Source organism: Antechinus flavipes, chromosome 5 (assembly GCF_016432865.1).
Source record: "Antechinus flavipes isolate AdamAnt ecotype Samford, QLD, Australia chromosome 5, AdamAnt_v2, whole genome shotgun sequence".
Taxonomy (NCBI): Eukaryota; Metazoa; Chordata; class Mammalia; order Dasyuromorphia; family Dasyuridae; genus Antechinus; species Antechinus flavipes.
In genome coordinates this window covers 80949776-80975184 of record NC_067402.1, presented here as the reverse complement: position 1 = coordinate 80975184, position 25409 = coordinate 80949776, and the positions used below count along the sequence as shown (strand labels likewise).

Genomic DNA, 25409 nt, shown 5'->3' with positions numbered 1-25409 from the left:
CTCTTTTGGTACAAAGAACAAGGATGCCAATAAGTTGGGAAATGGCTGACCAAATGATGATATATTAACATAATGGAATAAGTACTGTTTTGTTAGAAATCATGACGCAGATTGAACTACGACCGAGAACAACTTATACTAAAACTATCACACCATAAAGGCAAATAACCTTGAAAGACATAAGAACTCTGATCAGTATGGTGAGCTACCACAATTCCAGAGGAACATCCTACCAAGTCTCCTGACAGAGAGGTTATGGACTTAAGACAGTTTTAGACAGAGCCAATGCAAAAAGAAAAAAAAAATTTTTTTTTGCTTTACTATGCTTATGTATCTGAAGAGTTTGATCTTCTTTCCATTCCTCTTTTAACTTTTAACTAGGCAAAGAAAGGAAGAGGTAATGAAAAGAAAAAAAGCTTTGGGGGAAAATGTTGAAAAGCTCAAAGTTTACAGAGATTAAACACTAATATTAGCACCAACTTTCTGAACAAAGATAGCCAAAAAAGCTTTAAAGTTTGTATTTTTTATTAAAGAGGAAGAATTACTTGGCAACCAGAAGCATTCTCATATTTTCCAGCTTAAAGTAACTGACAAAAATTCCCTTCAGTCTGTAGCATCTGCTGGATAACTTTATTGCCCATATATGGCTTAGCTGTCTAATTTAATGATTTCTAAATCTTTGGCTCCAGCTTTTTTAAAATAACCATTTTAGTTTTTGTTTTTTTTTTTTTTGCAAGATCATAATAATATATAAATAAACTTTTTTGAAAAAAAATTTATATGCCAAATTTAAATAAGAATAATATGATTTTTTGAGTAAAAAGTAGAGAGCAAAGCACTAAATTTTGCTTATCAGTTAAGTTTATTAAATTTCAGGCCAAAAAAGTAAAGCATAAACTTAAATACTGGATAACTTATTTAACTTTCATTTACCTAAGAACTATTTAGAATATGCATAACGGTTTGTACTCATGAAGCATAGTTTTGAAACTAATTATGGACTTCTTTAAAAGAAAAATTACTGTGTGTAAGATGATAAAAGCAATGTACTAGCTTTTAAATATTTCTTGCTTCTAATAGAATCAAAACTGGCCCTCAAAACAGAATGATTAAATTATCAATACAATCGTATATTGTAAAGGAGTACCATAAATGACTGTGTGAAGCATTAATGTAATGGTTTGACTATAGAGACAGCACTACAAAAGTGAGATCACTTCTTCTGTTAAATATTAAAACAGATAAATTACATAATATGATTATGTAACAATTGAGCTAAAAGCCAAAAGTGGCCTTATTTATCCATTAAAATAATTCAGTATATGGTGTTACAGTCACATTGTTGTGTTGTGGGTTATCTAACCTGGAACTTTTTACTTTTTTGTGTGTGTAAATGCACTACTTTGGCAGTCTGATGAAATTTGAACCCTCTATTGAAATGTTTTTAAATGCATAAAATACATAGATTTACCAAGGAAATCAGCTCTATTGTAATATATTTATTAAAATATTTATTTAAGGTCACAGACTTGATTAACTCAGACCTCATTTTTTAAGTCTGTTAGTTTTTTCCACACAAAAATTATGACATCATTACAAGCTAAAAAAACAAAGAAACCAGGAAAAGTGTGGAAATTTGTAATTGCCAAAAACTATGGTAAGTTAAATTTTTCCTAGCTGAAGAGCCCAAAAGATGAATCACCCTCTCTTGTTCTCCCTCCTGTCTTCCCTCACTCCACCCTACAGCAACTCTGGATCAGTTCAAAGCTTGGAAACTTAATAGTTCTCTGTAGGCTTCCTTCCCCACTCAGGACCACTGTTCCATTCTGACAAATTGTATGCCATGAAGCTACGTCTGCAGTTGCAGGTACTGGCCCAGCATCATGTCTCTGTCAATAATGGAACGCTAAACAAAAGGAAGTATAATATCTTAGTAACATTAAAACTTGCGGAGGTCCTTTCCTACACAGCCACAAGACTGCTTAATTGTCTCACTGATATGTGGTCAAAAAGAAACTGATGAACTTGACAATATCTTTTAAGGGATGTAGGTAGCTGATTCCTGTCAATGGAAAGGCAACCTGGCATAGAAAGATTTGGAACTTGAAAAACTGGCTTCAAAATGCAACTCTTATTTCTTGTTCTACAATAGGTGGCCTGGAGCAAGTCCCTTCATTTGTCTGGGTTTCAGTTCTCATCTGTGAAATGAGGCAGTTGAATAAAGTAGGTAGCGAGTCCTCTTGTAGCTCTAAGTCCATCTCTATGTGATCCTTTCTTATCTTGCCATCTTGCCATGCCAGCAGCTAGAGGACAGAGAACCATTCATCCTGGATAGAGCCCTGTGAGGAAACTATTACAATAGCCTGAGAAACCAGCTAGGTTTTAAGCTTTATCTGCAGCAATAAAAGTAAAATTACAGGCTGTTCAGCTTTTATATGAGCCAGATTGAATATTCAGATGAGTACAATAAATATATGCAAATTACATCTAACATGCAAAAACTGATTCTCTAAGCAAAATCATTTTTCATTTATATATCTGTATATATACTTATGTATATACACACACGCACATATGTTTATTTATTATTAATATGTAGGAAATGTTGACCCTATTTAAACAACTTTATCTTAACAAACTTTACAAGAGTTTAAAAATGATTTCTTTAGAAGATTCTTTTTTAGGCCTCATTTCCAAAATATATAGAGAATTGACTCTAATCTATAAGAAATCAAACCATTCTCCAATTAATAAATGGTCAAAGGATATGAACAGACAATTCTCAGAAGAAGAAATTGAAACTATTTATAGACATATGAAAATATGCTCCAAATCATTATTAATCAAAGAAATGCAAATTAAGACAACTCTGAGATACCACTACACACCTGTCAGATTGGCTAGAATGACAGGAAAAGATAATGTGGAATGTTGAAGGGGATGTGGGAAAACAGGGACACTGATACATTGTTGGTGGAATTGTGAACACATCCAGCCATTCTGGAGAGCAATTTGGAACTATGCTCAAAAAGTTATCAAACTGTGCGTATGCTTTGATCCAGCAGTGTCTCTACTGGGTTTATATCCCAAAGAGATACTAAAGAAGGGAAAGGGACCTGTATGTGCCAAAATGTTTGTGGCAACCCTGTTTGTAGTGGCTAGAAGCTGGAAAATGAAAGGATGCCCATCAATTGGAGAATAGTTGAGTAAATTGTGGTATATGAATGTTATGGAATATTATTGTTCTGTAAGGAATGACCAGCAGGATGAATACAGAGAAGACTGGTGAGACTTACATGAACTGATGCTAAGTGAAATGAGCAGAACCAGGAGATCACTATATACCTTAATAACAATACTGTTTGAGGATGTATTCTGATGGAAATGGATTTCTTCGATAAAGAGAGCTTTAATTGATCAAAGATGGACAGAAGCAACTACACCCAAAGAAAGAACATTGGGAAATCAATATAAACTGCTTTGCATTTTTGTTTTTCTTCCCGGGTTATTTCTACCTTCTGAATTCAATTCTCCCTGTGCAACAAGAAAACTGTTCGGTTCTGCACACATATATTCTACCTAGGATATACTGTAACCTATTCAACATGTAAAGGACTACTTGCCATCTGGGGACGGGGGTGGAGGGAGGGAGGGGAAAAATCGGAACAGAAGTGAATGCAAGGGATAATGCTGTAAAAAATTACCCTGGCATGTGTTCTATCAATAAAAAGTTATTTAAAAAAAAAAAAAAAGAAGAAGATTCTTTTTTTTTTTTTTTTTGACTGAGGCAACTGGGGTTAAGTGACTTGCCCAGGGTCACAGAGCTAGGAAGTGTTAGTGCCTGAGACCAGATTTGAACTCAGGTCCTCTTGACTCTATCCACTGTGACACCTAGCTGCCCCCAGAAGAGATTCTTTAGAAAAAGAAGTAGAAGTGATCCTAGTATCCATTTTTGGGCATAAAAAAAGAAGGGTAAATACAGAATACTTTTTCTCTACATCTGTTCCTCTGTACTTTATCAGTTATGAAATTAAAAAATAGTAATGTGAACTTACAGGTTTTCTGAGGAAGAAAATGGACAGAGCTCCAACTAAAGGCATGTCCCCAATCAATGGCTCTAAGATAACTCTCATTGTACCATGAATCTAAAACAAAGAAAAAAGTTATTATACATCTTTATACAGAAGCCTAAATAAAGCACAAAATATATAAGACAAAAAAAGTATTATAATTTAAAAACTCAGTCTAAATGAATAACACTAATGATTTCAGATTTTTCCAACATGATACATACTAGGTTGTGTTACCATCTGCAACTTGTAAACAAAAAAAACCTATCAAAGAAATTATGTCGTGTGTAAAAAACTATGTTCTATTTTTGATGTACTATATATTGACTACAAATTGAACATTTAGATTTTTAAACAAGAACTTTACCTGTATACTTTTCACTCCAGCTCTACAGAAGTATCTTTTGATCTCCAAATCAATCTCACAATTTCCCACAAAACTACGAGAGGAAAATAGATAATTTTAAATAAGAGCAATTAACAATAACCTACTGTAACTAGATTATTATATATTCTTAAGTCTAGGGCTCAAATGAAACTATACCAGGCCAAAGAAATCAGGTCACAGATAAAATAGTTAAAATAAAATATAGCTGCAATCATTTTATGAATAGATATCATCCAGAAAGTTTAAAATAGGGTAACAAGAGTTGAACAGTAAATTAGACCAATATCTGAATAGAAGAAAGAGAATAAGCTAGATCACATCTGACTGACTACGTAACACTGTTAATGATCCCAAGTGGCTCTGTGGCACAAAACCCTATCTTTATAACCCAAATACTCTTTCAAAGATTCCGCATAACTGAATATCTTGGAATACTACAGACTTGGAAAATCAAAGTTTTAGATACCCAAAAGGGAACAGAGAGATACATGGTGTGTATAAGTAGACTGCAGCATATTTCAGATGATAACATAGTTGTAAAACGTTGTATAAATAATACCATTCAGGAAAAGTATGATGTCAGCCAGTCATACATTAAGCTAACAGACAGTCTACATGGTATACTTTTTTTAAAGGTCGGGAGGAAAGACTATACTATATTGATTTGATCCTTCTGGGAAAACTGATATGAGACCATAGGCAAGAATTGTACGAAGTGATGAAGCATGGCTGGATTCTGATCTGTACCTACAGGAAAAAAAACCTAAACCCACAAGGTCACAAAACCAGGGAAGTAAAGTTCGAGTGGTAGCATTATATTGGCCATTGGGTAAGAATCTGGGTCTGTGCATCTTCCCTTTTCTGGTCAGGCTAACTCCTAAGTTAGTGACAAGACAGAACAATAATTACCTGATCTGAAGGTCCAAAATAATCTGTCGTTTATCCACGTTTTCTGTGTATACTTTAACACCATTAATCCTCAGGGGCTGAAACAAGTAAGATTTCAGAATTTCTCAGAGATCAACCCATTGTACTTTATTATATTTTTAGCTTTTCCTCTCTGTACCCACTATCTTTCACAGATGTTCTCATTTAAGCTAGATTTAAAAAAAAAAAATAAGATAGCAGAAGGAGAAGGATTCCATGCAATATGCAATTCTGTAATTTTCCTTTCATAAAGGAACACTACCATGACAAAAGAGAACTTCATGTTTAAATGATTATTAGCATTTTGTGAACAGAAGGGGTCATCTAACTTCAATTCCTTTTGGTCTGGATCTACAGAAAATTACTCTGTAATCAATGTTTTAAGATCATCAAATTTAGTATGTGTCCATTACTTAAAATGAGAAGCAGAAGGCACACTGACAGTATCTTAAGATTTCTTTTCTCCCATTCAAATGTATCCCTGTTCTTCCATGCCTTGACAACATTTCAAAATTTTGAGGAAATATGAATTCATCAATATGGCTACTCTCTCTGCCAGAGATGCTGATTTCAATCCTGTCATACCTTAGCAGGCAAAACAAAACGAATCAGCTAATGGCCAACCTATGGGCAAAGTGCCTCTGTGAATTCTGCTAGGATGGGTCACAGATTACAGACACAAACTCGCACACCATCCATGAGCTTATACTTCCAAGTCTCTGTAAGAACTTGTGGACTAATAGCATGGTGTCAAGAATATAGAGTCACTTCCACATTGGAATCAGATTTAGGTTCTAAAGGAAAGTAGCAAACTAGTTGGAAAATAGCAGTTATCAAGGGGCAGCAAAGTGACACAGTGGTCAGAGTGCTTGGATTGCAGTTAGGAAGACCAAATACAAATTTAAATACTTACTAGCTGTGTGACCCTAGACAAATTACTTGCTCACTGTCTGCCTCAGTTTCCTCATCAGTAAAATGGGGATAATAAATTAGCAGTTGCCTCTCAGGATGGTTGTGAAAATCAAATGATATTAATAGTAGTAAAAAATGCTGGCATATACAAAGTGCTATATAAATGTTAGCTGCTGCTATCATGATTATATTTTCTTTCCAACTATTTCCTACAGCTTTTATTTTTAAGATGTTTTTTAAAAAAGATTATTTGTAGCCAAACAACATACTAACCACACACAACTGTGTGTAATTTTTTTTTTTTTAACAAATTTTAAAGCCTCTGTGACAGAATGAAAAGAGAACACAACAGACCTTGAAGTCAGGATAAGATCCTCTGGAAAATCCTGGCTGCCTGATCTTTGTCTTCAATTTATTGGGAACAGAATTTTCTCATATACAAAATGATATATAAATATATATATGTATATGTATATGCCTTTAAAGTTTCCTCATAGCTCAATGAACCTATAAACCTCATTCTATGGAACGATCAAAAATAAAATTCTAATGTATACTTTGTAATTTTCATTTTGTAAAAAATATCAATTGATTACTATTAAAATGATGAAAATTATAACTATGTATAATATAGTATTTACATGCAAACATACAAGCTAGAAATGCTAAAATTTAATATACAAAAGATCATCTAATTGAAAATTATGTAAAGCTGGATCAAAATACTGCTTAGAAGGAATATTTTTAAAATAGCTCTCTGTGTCGCCATGATATACAGCTGGAATAAGTGGTTGTTTTTTATAATATATTGGTTTTAAGAATATACTGTGTAATAGTTTCTTCATCCTACTTACTGTTATTGCTTGAAATACTACCATCAGAAACAGCCATCCCTTGGGATAGGTTTTTAATAAATTTTTTGTTAAAATATAAATACCCTCCCCAATAAATACTGCATAAAGCTGATTTTCAACAATTTAATTCCTTTTATATCAGGATTCCAGTATTTCTAATTGGACATATTCCAATTTATCCAACAGGTATTTTTTTTTTAAGAGTCATAGCAAAAGTAAGAAAAGAGTGGCAAGTAATATGAAAAAGATAAGGTATGGAAGGTTGAGAATTTTTTTAACAAAGACATAACTGGAAGAAAAAAAAGCAATGTAGAATGCTAAAATGTTAAGTCCTGGGGAGCAAGAGAGTAAAATCAAGGAAAGAGGAAAGCAAGCAAGTAAAGGGGAAATAACTATGACATGACGGAGGAATGATTAAAAAGAAAATTTTCATCTTTTTTTTTTTTTAAAACTTTGCTGAGGCAATTGAGGTTAAGTGACTTGCACAGGATCACACAGCTAAGAAGTGTCTGAGACCAGATTTGAATTCAGGTCTTGACTCAGGGCTGGTGCTCTATTCACTGCATTACCTAGCTGCCCTGAAATTTTCATCTTTCAATTAAAGACAAGCTTACTGTACTTCACAAAACTGTGAACAGTTTTGTCAGGAGCTCATTCTAATGGATATATAGTAAAAATGGAAAGACAAAATGATAAAGTAGAAGAGTAAAGCACAGAATAAACAAATATCAATTTTCTCATATGCAAAATGGGAATAATAATATTTATAGTACTTAATTCAGAGAATAGTTGTGATGAAGAAAACAAAGCATGCATGGAAAGCAATTTTTCAAACCTTAAAAGGGTTCTATATAATTAAGTTCCCCTCTGTTCAGTAGTTCAATAGCAATTTTACTATGTCACATGAGTCTTCTTCTATGTGCCTATCAGATAGAAAAGAATAATTCAAAAGACACTGACCTGATGACCCATATCAATCTTTGTGAAACTGAAGGTACTAAGGTGAGCATTTGCTCCCCGCACAGCTGGTTCTATTGTTTCTCGAAACAATTTCTCTATAAACTGGCAAATAAAAGGCCACATATGCTTTACAGTCTAGAAAAAAAAAGAAAGAAGCTGTTTATAAAAAAAAAAAGGTTACAAAAACACAATCTGTTTAAGTGGAGAACACTGTACCTTCAACCAGATTTATTTTTTAGATGCTGCTTTACATTTTATATCCTGGGAGCTTACTGTACTTCAGATGATTGAGAAGAAGGGAGTGTGAGGAGGTAGAAAATGAAAGGATTCTAATTACTATTCATTACAACTATGATAAACCAGAATGTTCTAAGCAGAAAGTATTCTAGATAACTGAGTTTTCAGGTTCTCTCACATTCATAGAATATTTAATATTTGAATTAAATTTAACTAAAGATTAGTCTTTTTTGCTAATTTTTTTCATTTTAATCTACTTTCCTTCCTTATAAAGCAAACATAACTATTTTTTATGACTAAGGAACATTTAATATGCCTTAAGGTAATCATTTAAAATTTATTTTCACTCTAAACTACTAGAGATGTAGAAGGTTTAGGAGATATAAATTATAGGCATAGTACCTGAGACATGCTTTTGTTTTACCTTTTTTGACTATTGCTTCATATAAACCAAAAAGAAAAAAGTTTCAGGGATTACTATGCTTTAGAATGGCCATTACTGTGAAAAATCAGTACTATATGGTCAAAATGCAGAATATTTGCTCTGAACTAGCTCAGCCATTCTAAAAAACAATTTGGAACAATGCACTAAGATTTACTGAAATGTGTGTATTCTTTGATCCAGCAATACCACATACGAGGGTTATAACAAAGAAATCAAATAAAAAGAAAACAGACCCACAAAAATATACATAATACACTTTTGGTATTAATAAAGAACTGAAAACTACAGGTGTACAAGAGAATGGCTAAACAAGTTATAGTATATGAGTGTAATGGTATATACTATTCTATAGTAAAAAATAAAAGATAAAAGTCTCGAAGAAATCTGACAATTATATGAACTTATACACTGTGAAGAACTAGGAGAACAATTTAAACAATAACAAGGTAAAAATAGTAATTTTGAAACATCAAAGAAATATGATCAATTCAATGACCTACCACAATTACAGATAATCGATATTGACACTGCATGTGACCTATACTGTCTTCCAGAGAGATTACAGACTCGAAGGTAGAAAGAGTTACTGGGCAAAACTCTTATTTTTGTTTTTTGTTTTTTTCACGGAATAAAGTACAATAGAAATGTGGGAATAAAGATAGGATTAACCGCACCAAAAAAAGAAAGAGGGTCATTCAAACATTTTTTAAAACCCACAGAAGAAAACAATAGATATTTTTAATATCTCTAAAAGTGATGATGAATTTTACTCTGTATTTAAAAAGAGAAGAAATTGACATGTAACAAAAATCCAAAATTTTGTGTACTATCATTTTTTTCTGTTTTATCATGTGTGTATGTGGGCACACACAAACATTACACACATATATACATAAACACATACATGAAAATTATTGTTTCAATTAGTATAATTAATGTTAAAATAAAAACCTTAATAAAATAAGCAGGAGATCACAGAAAATATGCTGGTAACATTCCTTTAGGCTTTTTTACACTCACAATTAAAGGACACCTCTCACAATATAACAAGTAACCCAACACAATTGAGTTCTATCTACAACAAAGAAAAAAACAAAATACTGATTCTACTACACAATTTTAAATACCATAAACTAAAATTCCAAACAGGAAAGAGTAGCATCTCATCTCATTTTCTAATTCTTATGGAAGACAAGAAGACTTGAGTCTTACCTTATTTAGCCATTCTGCTCTTTCAGTGTCAGGAAAATGGACCTAAGACAAAAAATATATAGATACAACAGATTAATTTGAGCATTAATAGGGGAAAAAAAGACTCAGGTTTGGCATATCTATAAATACTTGATAATATAATATTGCTTTAGAAAACCTATTATTTCTATACGTCCTATAGCAGCAAAATTATATCTGTTGTAAATCTACTTTATTTTTCTTATAAAAATAAACATAACTTGTTAATAAAACAATAATGCTTTTGAGCAATCATTGAGCAATTAAAATTCAGTTTTCCTCCCGTAAAATATCAAGCTATTTTAAGCATAGATGGGAGATATATCTGTTCTGCTCCAACTTCATCTTCCTTGAAATACCATTTCCTGCTCAAGAAACATTAGGAGTTCCTTAATGTATGTGGTATCAAATCCCAACTTTTCAACTTAGTATTCATTTGAAACTACTAGCCTTCCTTATCACTAATCTATCTAATCAACTACATTTTTTCTCTTTTTTTTATTATAACTTTTTATTTACAAGACATATGCATGGGTAATTTTTCAGCATTGACTCTTGCAAAATCTTCTGTTCCAACTTTCCCCTTCTTTTCCCCCACCTCCTCCCCTACATGGCAGGTAGACTAATACATGTTAAATATGTTTAAGTATACATTAAATGCAATATATGTATACATATTTATACAGTTATACTGCTGCACAAGAAAAATTGGATAGTTCAAAAATAACCTGAGAAGGAAAACAAAAAGGCAAGCAGACAAAAACAGAAGGAGTAGAAATGCTATGTTGTGATTCACACTCATTTCCCATAGTTCTTTCCCTGGGTGTAGGTGGTTCTCTTCACTATTGAACAACTGGAACTGATTTAGTTCATCTCATTGTTGAAGAAAGCCACATCCATCAGAATTGATCATCATACAGTATTATTGTTGAAGTATATAATGATCTCCTGGTCCTGCTCAGTTCACTCAGCATCAATCCATGTAAGTCTCTCCAGGCCTTTCTGAAATTATTCTGTGGGTCATTTCTTACAGAACAATAATATTCCATAATAAAAATCCACATACTACAATTTATCCAGATATTCTCCAACTGATGGACATCCATTCAATTTCCAGTTTCTTGCCACTACAAAAAGGGCGGCCATAACATTTTTGTACATACGGGTCCCTTTTCCTTCTTTAAGATCTCTTTGGGATACACTGCTGGATCAAAGGGTATGGCAGTTTGATGGCTCTTTGGGCATAGTTCCAAATTGCTATCCAGAATGGTTGGATGCATTCAGAATTCCACCAACAATGTATCAGTGTCCCATCAACTACATTTTTTTAAAAAATTTCTCTACTTTTTAAAATCTTATGTAGGCAAATTCATCTGCTTATCTCTTTATACAAAATTAATATTCATACAGGTTTCCTTACATATTAAAGAATCTAAGAGCTAGAAAGGACTTCAGAACCACCTAATCCAACCTAAACACAACAGTATGTTCAGCAAGTGGTCATTCAGACTACACATGTCCATGTCTAATATTCAAAATTCAGCTCAACTCATCTCTCTCTCTTTTTTTAATATTTTATTTTATTTTATAATAACTTTATATTGACAGAATCCATGCCAGGGTAATTTTTTATCCCTTGCACTAACTTCTGTTCCGATTTTTCCCCTCCCTCCTTTCACCCCCTCCCCTAGATGGCAAGCAGTCCTATATATGTTAGATATTCAACTCATCTATTAAGAAACCAGCTCCCCAAATCTGACCATTCCTTAAAAATTCCCCTCAGTAGAATCAAGAGAACCTTGTAAACAGCAACAACATGATCAACTCTTCTCAACAATAAGGTGATTCAGGTCAATTTCAATAGATTTGTGATAGAGAGAGTCATCTGCATCCAGAGAGGGAAAAGTAAGGACTGAATGTGAATCACTATATACTATTTTCACCTTTTTCATTGTTGTTTGCTTGCTTTTTAGCCCTTTCTCATTTTTCCCTTTTTGATCTGATTTTTCTTGTACAATATGATAAATATGGAAATATGTTTTGAAGAACTGCACATGTTTAACCTACATTGGATTACTTGCTGTCTAGGGAAAAAGGGTGGAGAAAAGATAGAGAAAATTTTGAAACACAAGATTTAGCAAAGGTGAATGTTGAAAACCATCTCTGCATGTATTTTTAAAATAAAAAGCTATTAAAAATTTTTTAAAATCCTCTCTGTATTTCTGCTCTAAGTTTCTACTTTATACTTTCTGGCAGGATGATTAATATTGTTTTATGTAATCAAGAAGATTACAAAATCATACCCAAAGACTTTATCTGTGTTTATCCTTCTAAGAGCACATAAAACATTGTATATGTACTCAGTGATCAATAATTTTTTTGCTAAACATAAAATACATTTCATTGTCCTAATTCAACTTATTCATGTTAACCTTTTTATATAGGCAGTAGGAGACACAGCATATAAAACACTGGAGCTATGGTCAGTCCAAAAGACCTAAGTTCAAACAGACTCAAATACTTAGAAGTCATAATCATGGGCAAATCACTTTTTTGCCTCAGTTTCCCCTTCTGTCAAATGAGATATTACTTATTCTCTCCCAGATTTGTTATGAGAATGAGAGCAAATGCAATGTGATTTCCAAATCTTAAAGATATATAAGAGCTATAAATAAATAGTTCTTATTACTATTATCATAGAAAGATCATCTAAATTTAAATCTATTTGAAGTACTTATTAAATGATAGCTAAAATTTTTGTATAAAACATTAGATGGGGTATACCATATGAATATAGTCTTGAGAACTACATTATTATTGAAACAACAAATCTATTATTACACTTGGCACCTTATGGGGCACCTATACCTTTCAGGGCTTGTTTGACTTGGAGTGGAAAAAATACAATTACAAGAAGATAACCCTTGGGACTACTACAATTTACAGTTTTGAAGGTAGGTATGAAATTAAGCTGCTGATGAGAAGGCACTCGAGTATCAGCAAAAGAAAGATGGTTACCAAAGTTTCTATAGCACAAGGACTTTGCAGTTTTTTTTTTAATCTTTGCATCTATGGTAATATATCACCTTGCATCCAATAGCTTTAATTTTTTAAAAGAGTAAAGGAATCAAAGGACATAAGCAATTTTAATAAGAAAAAAAGATAAAACCAGCTTTAAGATGTCCTTATTTGATACCTGAAAGGATCTATGACTGCACTGTAGGAGGTATTCACCCTAAATTACCAAAGATCCAAAATGTTCTACCCATCTTAGTGAACAGCTTCATGAAGATAGATTCAAAAAACTTTATCACCTGATCAATTCTGATGGACATGGCTCTCTTCAACAATAAGATGATTCAAACCAGTTTCAACTGTTCAATGATGAAGAGAGCCATCTACAGACAGAGAGAAGACTGTGGGAACCAAGTGTGGTTCACAACATAGCATTTTCATTCTTTTTGTTGTTTGCTTGCATTTTATTTTGCTTTTTTTTTTTAACTGGCTTGATTTTAGTTTCCTTGTGCAGCACAATAATTGTATAAATATGTATAAATATTTTGGATTTATTTCTACCATGTTTAACATATATTGGACTATTTGCCATCTAGGGGAGGGTATGGTGGGAAGGGGGAAAACTGGAACACAAGATTTTGCAAGGGCTAATGTTGGAAGAATTGTCCATGCATATATTTTGAAAAATAAAAAACTTTAATTAAAAAACTTTAATTTAATTTAAAAAAACTTCACCACCAACTTTCTAGCTATAAGCCTCTCTAAATGTAGCCAGTCAAATTAAGCAAATCATCCAAACTCATTGAGCCAAATTTACAAAAATAAAAGTCATTCCCCAATTGACGGATATGAACAGGCAGTTTTCAAAGGGAGAAATCAAAGTTATCAATAGTCATACAAAAATCACTATTGATTAGAGAAATGCAAAGTAAATGTAAAAGTAAAAGAAATGAAGTACCAATTATCAACAGTTATCAGATTGACTAAGATGACAGAAAAAGAAAATGGCAATGCTGGAAAAGATGTGAGAAAATAGGAACTCTGATGCACTGTTGGTGGAGCTAAGTGGAGATCAAAGAAAAAGGAAAAAGATCCAAAAATACAAAAAATATTCTTTTTATAGAGATAAAAAGTATTAGAAAGGACAGGTTGCCAATCAATTAAGGAATAGCTAAAAAAAAAAAAAAAAAAAGCTATGGTATATGAATGTAATAGAATACTTCACTGTAAGAAATGAAGAGAACGATGAGTTCAAGAAAACCCAGGGAGATTTGTATGAACTAATGGAAAAGTGAAGAACACAATTTACACAGTAAAAATTTTATTACTTCAAAGATAATCAATAATGAAAGACTTAGTAAATCTGATCAATACAGTAATCCATAAAATTCCAAAGGACTCTTTGGATGTTAAAAGTCTCTCCACATCCAGTTACATAACTGATAGACTCAGTGCAAACTGAAGCATATTTTTTCCTTAATTTTTCTTGTTGTTGTTGTTGTTGTTGTTGTTGTTTTTTTTGGGGGGAGGAGAGTAGGGAGAATGTGGGTAATGTAGAAATAGGTTTTGCATGACTTCACAAACATACATACACACACATATTATATGTATATTTTTAAAGAGCAGCAGACAGAGTAAGAAAACAAATTCAAATCTTACTTCTGCTCTTTATTAGCAAATAGGAAATGAAATGGTCAGGAGAAATTGACCAAACTTCCTCTTATTTTAAACCTCCTCTAACTTATGAGAGCCTTCATTCATAATTCTGTAGTGAATTGTCCTTTATCAACCAAATGAAATATATCTTACACTGTCATGCTACATACATACAAAAAGGAGATAGGTAAACACATTCTTCATAATTTCTTATTCCAGATCTGATTATGTAGTAATCAAAACACACACACACACACACACACACACACACACACACACACAGAGTTAGGAATTGGTGGTAGAGAAAGACCCATAGATGGAGTTTCCTACAATGCACAGGAATTGTCCTGGAACTTTTTTCCAAGAACACATAAAATAGTGCTCTTATCTAGTCTTCAGTCCTGAGACTCTAGAAAGAAATACTGAGAAGAGTTTTTTAAAAATGGGAAAATAATCATTATTCAGTGAAAAGCTATTGGAAAACTGTGTAGCACAGGGAAAAAATAATATTAGATCAACTTTATATAGTGTCATACAATAAATTCTACCTACAGCAATGAATGTTAAAACACCTAAAGTTAATAAAGGAGGGAAAAGGACTCACATGTGCAAAAATGTTTGTGGCAGCCCTTTTTGTAATGGCAAGCAACTAGAAACTGAGTTGATGCCCATCAGTTGGAGAATGACTGAATAAGTTATGGTATATGAATGCTATGGAATATTATTGCTCTATAAGAAACGATCAGCAAGATAATTTCAGAGAGGCCTGGAGAGACTTGAACTAAGTGAAATGAGCAGAACCAGGAGATCATTATACACAGCAATAATGACATTATACAATGATCAGTTCTGATGGAAGTGGCTCTTTTCAACGCTAAAGATGATTGAGACCAGTTCCAATTATCTTGTGATGAAGAGAGCCATCCAAAACCAGTCTGGATAACAACACAGCATTTTCACTCTTTTTGTTGTTGTTGGTTTGCATTTTGTTTTCTTTTTCATTTTTTCCCTTTTGATCTGATTTTTCTTGTGCAGTAAGATAACTGTATAAATATGTAAACATATATTGGATTTAACATATATTTTTTACACGTTTAACAAATATCAGATTGCTTGCCATCTAGGGGCAGGGATGGGGGGAAGGAAAATTTGGAGCACAAGGTTTTTGCAAGGGTCAATGTTGAAAAAGGATCCATGCACATGTTTTGAAAAATAAAGATTAAAAAAAAAAAAACACCTAAAGTTAAAAAGGAAAGCTATTTGTCACAACTGTGAAAAAAAGAAAATTCTTATCTATTTAGTACTTTTTAAAAAAATCTGAAGTACCTACAAGTGAGCATAATCACTTCTCTTTATGCCTCAGCTAGTCTTCATTTTCCCTCTGTTGTCTCTCTTATGTGTTCACCTAGTTCGTCAACCCTTCTCCTACTAACATGCTGGTGACCAGAGTTGGAGGAAATCACACAAAAGAGCCCACTAGGTACAGGCAAATTTATATGATTTGTTATGAACTAGACCCTCACCATAGTAATTAATCAATCAATAAGCACTTATCAGTCATCTATTATGCCCCAGACCAAGACTTCTTAAACTTTTTCCATTTGCAACCCATTTTTGCCTGAGAAATTTTCATACAACCCCATCTTGAATATGAGAGGAATTGTTTCTAGCAGTATTTGTTCAAGTATAGTACAACGTGCACATGCTGGGTGTTCAGAATCAAGGCTGCAATGAAGTCAAGTGATGCAGCATAGGCAAGCACTGCCAGAAACACCTTGGATTCATTACACATTTGATTTTCCACTGCATATTCAGAAATCTTTTACTATTGCCAAAATTTTCTTAACTCCCACATTCAGATAAATAGGATCATGACCCACAGTTTAAGAAGCTTTGTTCCAGACTGTGTTGAGTGCTGGTGATAATGATCCCCATTCTAAAGGAAGTTACTTTCTAATGGAAGATACAATAATACATGCAAATACAAATAAATACAAAGTAAATATAAACTGATTTGGAAAGGAGTGAGGGCATTAGCAGTTGCAAGAGTCAGGAAAACCTTCAAGTAGAAATGTGTGTAGAAGAGTAGATTTTTTAAGTCAAAGGCAAAGAAGAAATATATTTCAAGCATGGGGCAATTCTGGTGCAAAGGTGTACTGATAAGAGATGAAGCATCAAAAACCAGGGAGAAAACCAGTTTGGTTTTATTGCAGAGGGGGAAGGCCGCATAGGAAAAAATAACATCTACTGAGGCTAGATAGATAGATTGGAGCCAGATCATGAAGGGCTTTAAAAGTTAAACAGAGACATTTGTATTTGATCCTAGAGGCTATTAAGTTTACCATTTAGGGAAAGGGAAAGGAACAAGCATTTCTTGTCCACTGTGCTAAGCACTTTATAGACATTATCTCATAGGACCCTCACAACAAGGCTGCAAGGTAAGTGTTATTGTTATCCCATTTTACAGAAGAGGAAATTGAGGCAAAGATGACTTGTACAAGGTCACACATCTAGTAACTATCTGAGGCTGATTTGAACCCATGTCTTGCTACTTCCTGATTACAGGTCCATAATTCAATCTACTGTACAACTTAGCTGCCTATGTAAAGTGACATGAAGAAAAGTCACAATCCTTTTATCCTGCCCTAACTGACTTTCTATTCCACTCACTACAGATCTTTCCCTCAAAGTTACCATATGATCCTTTCCTTCCAACACTTCTTGAAGACCTTGTCATATGCTTTGTTGAAAGGGGTAGGGGGGAGGAGGGAATGAATATTTGCTCTCTCCCACTTCTCCTGAATACCTTCACATTATCTTTTGCTCTCCCTGTTATGGGCCAGAACTCTGAGCTTGAAATAAGGATTCTTACAAGGTGCTAAGTCAATGGAATTGATAAAAACAATGGTTGTCTAGTTTAGCATGGTTCAGTATGATTGATTTAATCTTACAACAAATAATGGTTTCCTAGTGATATAATGATTGGTTTATACTCAGTGTAGAGCATATAAACTAGAAGCCTCAGCCAGATTCATTCAGAGCTAGGGAAGTCAAGCAGACTGGAGCCTGAAGCACAAGCCCTTGGACTCAGATTCATTCATCCCATCTCACACCCTGTGGTGGCAGGCCTCCTGCATTTTCTCTACTGAAACCAAATCACATCTGAAGACCATGAGAATGTTAGCTGAGCACCAGGCTAAGGAGACAATAAAGACTTTTGGACTTTAACACCTGGTTATTCTTGTGGTGATTAATCTGCTGAAAAGAAGGCTGACCCAAAGACCCCTAGAAAACGAACTAAGAACATTACATCTCCCTTTTTTACTCTAGCTGCAGAATCGGTGACCCTTTCTTCTAGTGCAATCTCTCTATATGTCCCCCTGATGTTACCCTCTCATGGTCAAATAGAGCAGACTTTCAATCATCATTTTCTCTTTTTCATTGCACAGTGAGCATGAGGAAAAATTAGAGGTAGCGTCACAGGACTGGAAAGCTACAGAACTCAGCATTAGCCATGAGATCATCAGTGTCAGATTTCAGGAATAAAACTACAGGTGAATAATGCAAAAGGTATTTTAGGATGGATTTGTTAGGGCAATTTTCTTCTGTTTGGGGGCCTTGAGGTATAGAAAAAGAATTGCTGATTCACTTTTACAACTTTGTAGTACTGGGACACAGACCTTTCTATACCAATGAGGTAACAGTTTGACTGAGGGAAGCTGTGACAAGATGGCTGGCTTTGGAAGATAAAGCTTTGGACATTTCTCTGTATGTAGAAAGGACAACTACTCTTCCAGAGGAAAAAGACTGAAGGAGTAGGCTGGGGAAAAGTAATCTATCCAACAGTAGGAGAGTAGGAGTAAGTAAATGGGAGGGACAAAGCTTGCTCACTTGCACAACATAGGACTGCCCCATCACTTATTTGTATTAATGTCATTCATGTGTGCATGGCATATCAACACATATGTATGCACGTATATGCGTGTGTAGACCTGTTTATATGTGCACACACATATACAAATTTCTATATTTGGATCACTGTTATTACAACCAAATCCCCTATGAGTCCAAACAAAAACACAAAATTAAATATAAACTCCTCTACGTGAAATTTAAAACATCAAAATTTCTGGCTTCCTCTATGTCCTCTAAGTCATGCAAGTCCTGCATACTCCTGTCAAACATAATGGCCATCTTGCCATTTCTCACAATGAGTTAATAATTGTTACGTTCCACAAGTTCGTACTATAGTATCTGGGTGTTTTTGTATTTACAATGAAAATATTTCATATTTGGAGTAAATATTCAAAAAAGTAGTGATAAAAAGTATGTATTTTAAAAATGAGTATTAAAGAAATTCTTTGAATTAAAAGAAAATATTAAAATTATTTTGATTTATAGTTTAGAAAAATAAGTTGAGCTTTTAAAGTAAAAATTCTTATCTAAAGCACTTTGGATTAGGGCAGACACTCATGAACATCCTTTATTATTATTCATAATACTTAGAATTTGGACCAAGACATTCATGAATAATCTTTATTTACCTCTACTTTTCATGTATACTTGACATATGTATACCACATAATGACTAATTTCAACAAATTATTTTTAAAGGAAAAAAATGCTTTTAAAAGTTTGGTAAACAATTTTTATTTATTTAGAAATAACTAAACATATGTCTAAGTCTAAATGTTGCTTCTTTTAGTCACATATACACACTACTTCTCTCATTCATCTAGTAAATGAAACATCTACTATATTTTACACTCTGGAAGGTATAAAAACACATTTAAAAAGTCCTAACCCTGAAAGAATGTAAAACCTAGTTAGGCACAAAAGAATCATACATATACACTATCCAATTAAGTACTGTGATATCGAGAGAGAGAGAGAGATCATTATTGTTTAATAAAAAAAAAAAGATATAGAGAAAGCAGACTTGAAACTGAAAAATAGACGAGAAATATTTGTATAGGCAGGGAGGAAAAAAAAAAGTATTCCAAGAAAAGAAAATGGAGTAATCAAAGCCCAATTAGAAATGTATATAGAATGTTAGGAGTATGAGTAGATGGAACTAACAGAATAATCTGACATTGATGAGGAACAGGAAGCATGGATTTGTAATTCTGGACTTCCTGACACAAGGACACAGTTTCTTTTTTGAGATTCGCACCACAATGTTTCTTTGGATTAAATTCCATCCCTGGAAATTTGAGTATCTGACTCATTTGAGTTATACAAAAGGGGCCTTACCTCTCCTATGAGCACTCAAGCTAAACAAGCATTAAACAAAGAAAAGGTTTTATTTATTCAAGAATTTTTAAAATGCATAGTCAAAAAATAATTCTCCCACTCCCTTCCCAGAGGGACCTATACAGTCTTTCTGACCTGTAGTAACATTTATCCTTTATGATTCAAGATTTCCAACATTTGTAGAGCAGTTACCACTTCTTCCTTATTGGTGAATCAGATTCTGAAGATAATCCTCCTCTTTTTGAAGGATGAAATTATCATTCAGCTAAGTTAAGAATTTTTTAGATGAAAATATTCATAGGGGAGCAAAGAGGATAGAGAATAAGTCAAGATCCATAAGAATTCTTCCAACATTCTTCTCCAAATAACTTTAAAATAATACTTCAATCTAATTTTGGAGTGGCAGGGGCAACAGAAGTTCAGAGGGAGATTTCTTCCCCCCAGTTTAAGACAACTTAGAAGGTCCTCAGTAAAGGTCTATAACATGGCAATAGGTACAGGTCCAGAGTCCAGAGAAGACCAGGAGGAGGCCTAGAAGGTAAAAAAGCAGCAACAATTTTGAGAGTCTGAAGCCAGAGACAATAAAAGTACAGGAGAATCTTTGCTAGCACTGTGTACAGCTAATACTAACTGGCAATTCTATTGTCCATAAACAATTCTGGGTTGCAGTTCCACAGCAAAAAAGGAATGCTGGTAGCTAGTCACAAAGCAGTAAGGCTTTGATCTTAGTTCTAGGACCAAGAACAACACTAGCAGTACAGGGGAACTGGGGACCTGGCCATCGTTCCAAGACAAAGAGAAGCTCTATACTTGTAGCTGCAGGGAAGAAGTCCTTCTTAGATGAAGACTGGAGGATAGAGCAGGACAGCAGGAATCACACTATCTTGGAAGAATTGAAAACTTGCAGACTCCAGAACTAACTGAAAATTACAGAAGAAAATAGGCTGAATCTCCTACCAATTCTCTGAGGGTGAACAGAGTCCAATTTTAACATAAAGTTCAAAGTCAAGAAGTATAGGAAAATCAACAACAGATAAAAAAAGAACTTTACCATAAAGCGCTACAATGAGAGTAAGGAAGAGAAAGACATAAACTTAGAAAACAATAAAGTGAAAACAAACATAAACAAAACCTCAAAGAAAAATGCTAGTTGGACTCACGCAAGAATTCCTGGAAGAGTGAAAGAGTGAAAGAGCAGTAGAGGAAAAATTGGAAAAAAGAAATGAGAGTGATAACAAAAAGTTATGAAAAAAATTCTTTCTAATTAATTAATTAATTTGATTCTCAACAGCTTAGGGTGGGGTTTTAAGGCATAAAAATAGTTAAGAAAATAACATTAAAAAAAAAAAGAATTGGTCTAATGGTTAAAAAAAAAAAAAGGCACAAAAATCACTGAGGAAAAGAAGTTAAAAGGCAGAATTAGCTAAGTGGAAAAAGAAATACAAAAAGCTCGGTAAAGAAAATAATTCCTTAAAAATTAGATTTGCGGAAGTGGAAGCTAATGATTCTATGACACTTCAAGAAATTATAAGAATGAAAAGTCAAAAAGAATGAAAAAAGAAGGGGCAGCTAGGTGGTTCAGTGGATAGAGCACCAGCCCTGAAGTCAGGAGGATCCAAGTTCAACTCTGATCTCATACACTTAACTTTTCTTGGCTGTGTGACCCTGGGCAAATCAGTTAACCCCAATTGCCTCAGCAAAAAGAGAGAGAGAGAGAGAGAGAGAGAGAGAGAGAGAGAGAGAGAGAAAGAAAGAGAAAGAGAGAGAGAGAGAAGCAAATGTGAAATCTCATTAGAAAAACAACCAATTGAGGAGAGATAATTTTTAAGACTTCTTGGAGTACCTGAAAGATATGCTTTTTTAAAAAAAAGAGCCTACACATCATATTTTAGGAAATTATCAAAGAAACATTGGCCTGATATCTTAGACTCAATGGGTAAAATAGAAATTGAAAGAATAAACTAATCACCTCTTGAAAATGAAAACTTACACAGTAATCTAGTAAAATTCCAAATTGCTCTCCACAATGATTGATTAGTTTACAACTCCACCAATAATGAACTAGTTTCCTTATTTTCCCACATCCCCTCCAAAATTTATCATTTTTCTTTTATGTCATAGCACCAGTGTAATGGGTCTGAGAGTGGTATCTCAGAGTTGTTTCTCTAACACTAATAGTGATGTAGAACATTTTTTCATTTTAATATAGATAGCTTTGATTCCTTTATCCAAATTCCCTATTCATATTCTCTGATCGTTTATGAATTAGGAAATGGGATGTCACATTTTTTGTTTAGCTGTGGTCTTTTGCAAGATATATATATGAAGTGAGGCAAACTGAAGTGAGAAGAACCAGAAATACATTGTGCACTGTAACAATAATGTTGTAATAACAACTATGATCAGTATCTGTGGTCAATATAGTAATCCAAGCCAATTCCAAAGAAATCAGATGAAAAAATGTTATATACCTTCAAAAAGAGAGCAATATAATTTCCTTCCTTTCTTTGTTTTCCTTGCTTTCTTGTAATATGGCTATTAAAGAAATGTGTTTTTTATGATTTCACATGTATAATTGATATAATTTTGCTTGTCTAGTCAAGAGGCAGGGCAGAAGTGGCAGGAAGACAATTTAAAATTCAACATTTAAAAGGAAAGAGTGCTAATTTTTATAAATATATAATCTTTTGAAATTCATAATTGAAAGAGATGCTAAATTTCAATTAAATGTTAATGAAAATGCAGGTGTGACTTTTCTATATAAGTTCATGGACCCAGTTCATAGACCCCCTAAAATCTCTAAATGGAATTCCTGGGCATCCATAGACCCAGGTAAAGTGTATAGAACTCCTACTCCAGTTTCGTAAGCTACACAATGACAATTATAAATGACAGAAACAAAGAATTATAAAGTTCTCCCTATACAAAAAAAAGTAGAACATATGCAAAATTTAAATGAAAGAAATCTGCCATCAAGTTTTAAAATTCATTTCTTTAAATCAAAAACCTGTTTGAGAAAAATGTATATTCATAGGCCACATGCCTGGATTCTATAATGAGGAATTTAGAGGAAAAAATGAAAACGCAAAGGCTGTAATATCCACGCCCCCCCCCCAAAAAAAATAAGGACATTTACAAATCATACATGTTAAAATCTGTAGTAAATGTACAAAAAAACTTAATATCTAAAACGCTTTTTAAAAGTTTAGGTTTTTTTTTTTTTTTTAAATAATCCTCTAACATTCTAGGAAAAGTAACTATATTATTACAGAGTATTTTACTACTGCCACAGTGAGCTGGCAGTCTTTTCAAATGCTATCTGAAATAAAAATAGAAATAGTTCTGATTTTTCTATAAATATCATTGATCTGGTGGCTACTACATTTGGGAAGAGTTATTAAAAAACACAAAGAACAAACATTCAATCTGACTACAGGGTGATTATAAGCACAGCACAATTCACAAAGATTGCCTCTGAAGTGAAAGCAGTATTCATAATGATAACACCTACTTGAAGTGGTAAAGAATGAAAAGCATGCCTTAAGGGATAAACAAAAAAAGATCTGCATTGTTTCACATACTTTAACTCGAATTCCAAGTTTATAAGGAGACCACAGTGCTCTATTTTACATGGAAAATGAGAATATAAACTATACAATACACTAGTTATACACTACACTACACTAACTAGTTGCAGAATTCAAATTTATTCCATCCTATTTTACAACACTTGCTAGGGTTACATTCTATTTGAATACAGCTTATTTCAAACACAAAAAGCACCTTTAACATGCTAGCCCAAAGCTTCTTAATCTGTGTGGATCATGACCCCATATAGGGTTCACATAACTGAATGTGGGAGGTCATGAAAGATTTTGCAACAGTAAAAGGTTTCTGAATACCATGACCAAAAATTAATTCAAAATCAAATGTGCAAAGAATCCTAAGCATTTCTGTTAGTGCTTACCCGTGTTGCATCAAACAATTTCACTGCAGTCTTGGATCTGAACACACAACATGAACACTTTGCATTGTGTGTGCATAAACGCTGCTAGAAACACCTCAGCTCAGATTTGAGATGAAGTCAAGCAAAAATTTCTCAGGCGAAAGGGGGTCACAAGTGAAAAAAGTCTACAAGGCCTGTGTTAGACTATAAGGATAGGAGAGAGCAACAAAGGCCACAGCTAAAGTAGAAACTGTGTAATTATGATGGCTCGCTTTGGACTGGAAAGAGTTGAGAATAGAGTCTAACAACAAAATCATCAAAAACAGTTGAATTAAAAAATAAATAACATATGACAATATAACATTTCAAATATCAGCTAATCAGATGGACAGAAATGTGAATTAAATGTAACCAAACTTTTTTTTGCCAAGTGTAGGATAGTATGTTGGGCTTTGTAGAGTGATACAAAAATGCAAGATCCTATCCCAATCTCATTTTTCCTTTTATTATTTTCTTTCAACCCTTCACTCCTTTCTGAATCTTTTTCCTTGAAAGAGATTTTCTAAGCAGCCATCTTATTTAGTCAATGTCATTTTTTATATACTTGCAACAACCAGCACACATTTCTGATTATTTCAAGAATGACTACATACAGATAATCCTCAACTTTTGTAGGGATAATGTTCCTGGAAAACAGGAGAAAGTAAAAAATATATATATATGAATGTTGAATGTTGATACATTGAATCTATGGGAAATAGGGAATTAAGTTCCAATGACCACTAAAAATTGTAATCTTTTACTAATGATTCCTGAAAACACTTTTCTGCAAAAATTTCTTTATAACAAAACATTAATCTTATAACACACTATTCCTAATTCATAAACTATAAAATAACCTGTAAAATTCAAGAGAAGAGAACAGTACTGGGAATGGCAGAGGCAGCAATGTCTGAAAAACCCCAGGTAAAACAAAGCAAGAGGCAACCTGCCATCTCTAAACTTCTGCTCCACTCCCTGATGAAAAATCCTCCTGAGGTGAGTCCCTGTCCACCAGTCCAAGTTGGGAACTTCTGTCCAGCCTAGCCAGGCTCTTCTCCTTGTTCTTCCTGCAGTAGGGCAGGGAGAAAGGTTCATGCAAGACCATCCACAAACTTAGCCATTTTCCCCTTTTTTTCAGTTCTTTCATCAGGCACTTGAAAGCCTGTTTCTAGAACAAGATTTAATTTCTGGAGCAATTTCTGGAGCACATTCAAACTCTCTTGGAAATACTGATACGTAAGTTGATCAATCTGCAGACATCTATGTAAATAGGGGACATGGGAAAAGGAAGGATGAAGGGGGTCATGTTAATTGAAAAAAGAGAGTCATCAAAGGATATGAACAGACAATTCTAAAATGGAGAAATTAAAACCATTTATAGCCATATGAAAATATGCTCCAAATCATTATAATCAGAGAAATACAAATTAAGACAACTCTGAGATACCACTACACACCTGTCAGATTGGCTAGA

The 25409-nt window shown here is 33.5% G+C and overlaps 1 protein-coding gene across 4 annotated transcripts in view; it reads right to left on the bottom strand.

The window, feature by feature from the left end:
- The window catches only part of ESYT2 (extended synaptotagmin 2), a 107433-nt gene that overhangs the window by 49937 nt on the left and 32087 nt on the right, over positions 1–25409 (bottom strand). For all 4 annotated transcript variants that reach the window (XM_051962819.1, XM_051962820.1, XM_051962821.1 and 1 more), the window contains exons 2-6: positions 10006–10047; positions 8112–8246; positions 5368–5444; positions 4438–4510; positions 4056–4145 (exon numbers count right to left, since the gene is read on the bottom strand). In XM_051962819.1, the coding sequence (XP_051818779.1) occupies positions 4056–4145; positions 4438–4510; positions 5368–5444; positions 8112–8246; positions 10006–10047 (417 nt within the window). The remainder of the gene's footprint in view (positions 1–4055; positions 4146–4437; positions 4511–5367; positions 5445–8111; positions 8247–10005; positions 10048–25409) is intronic.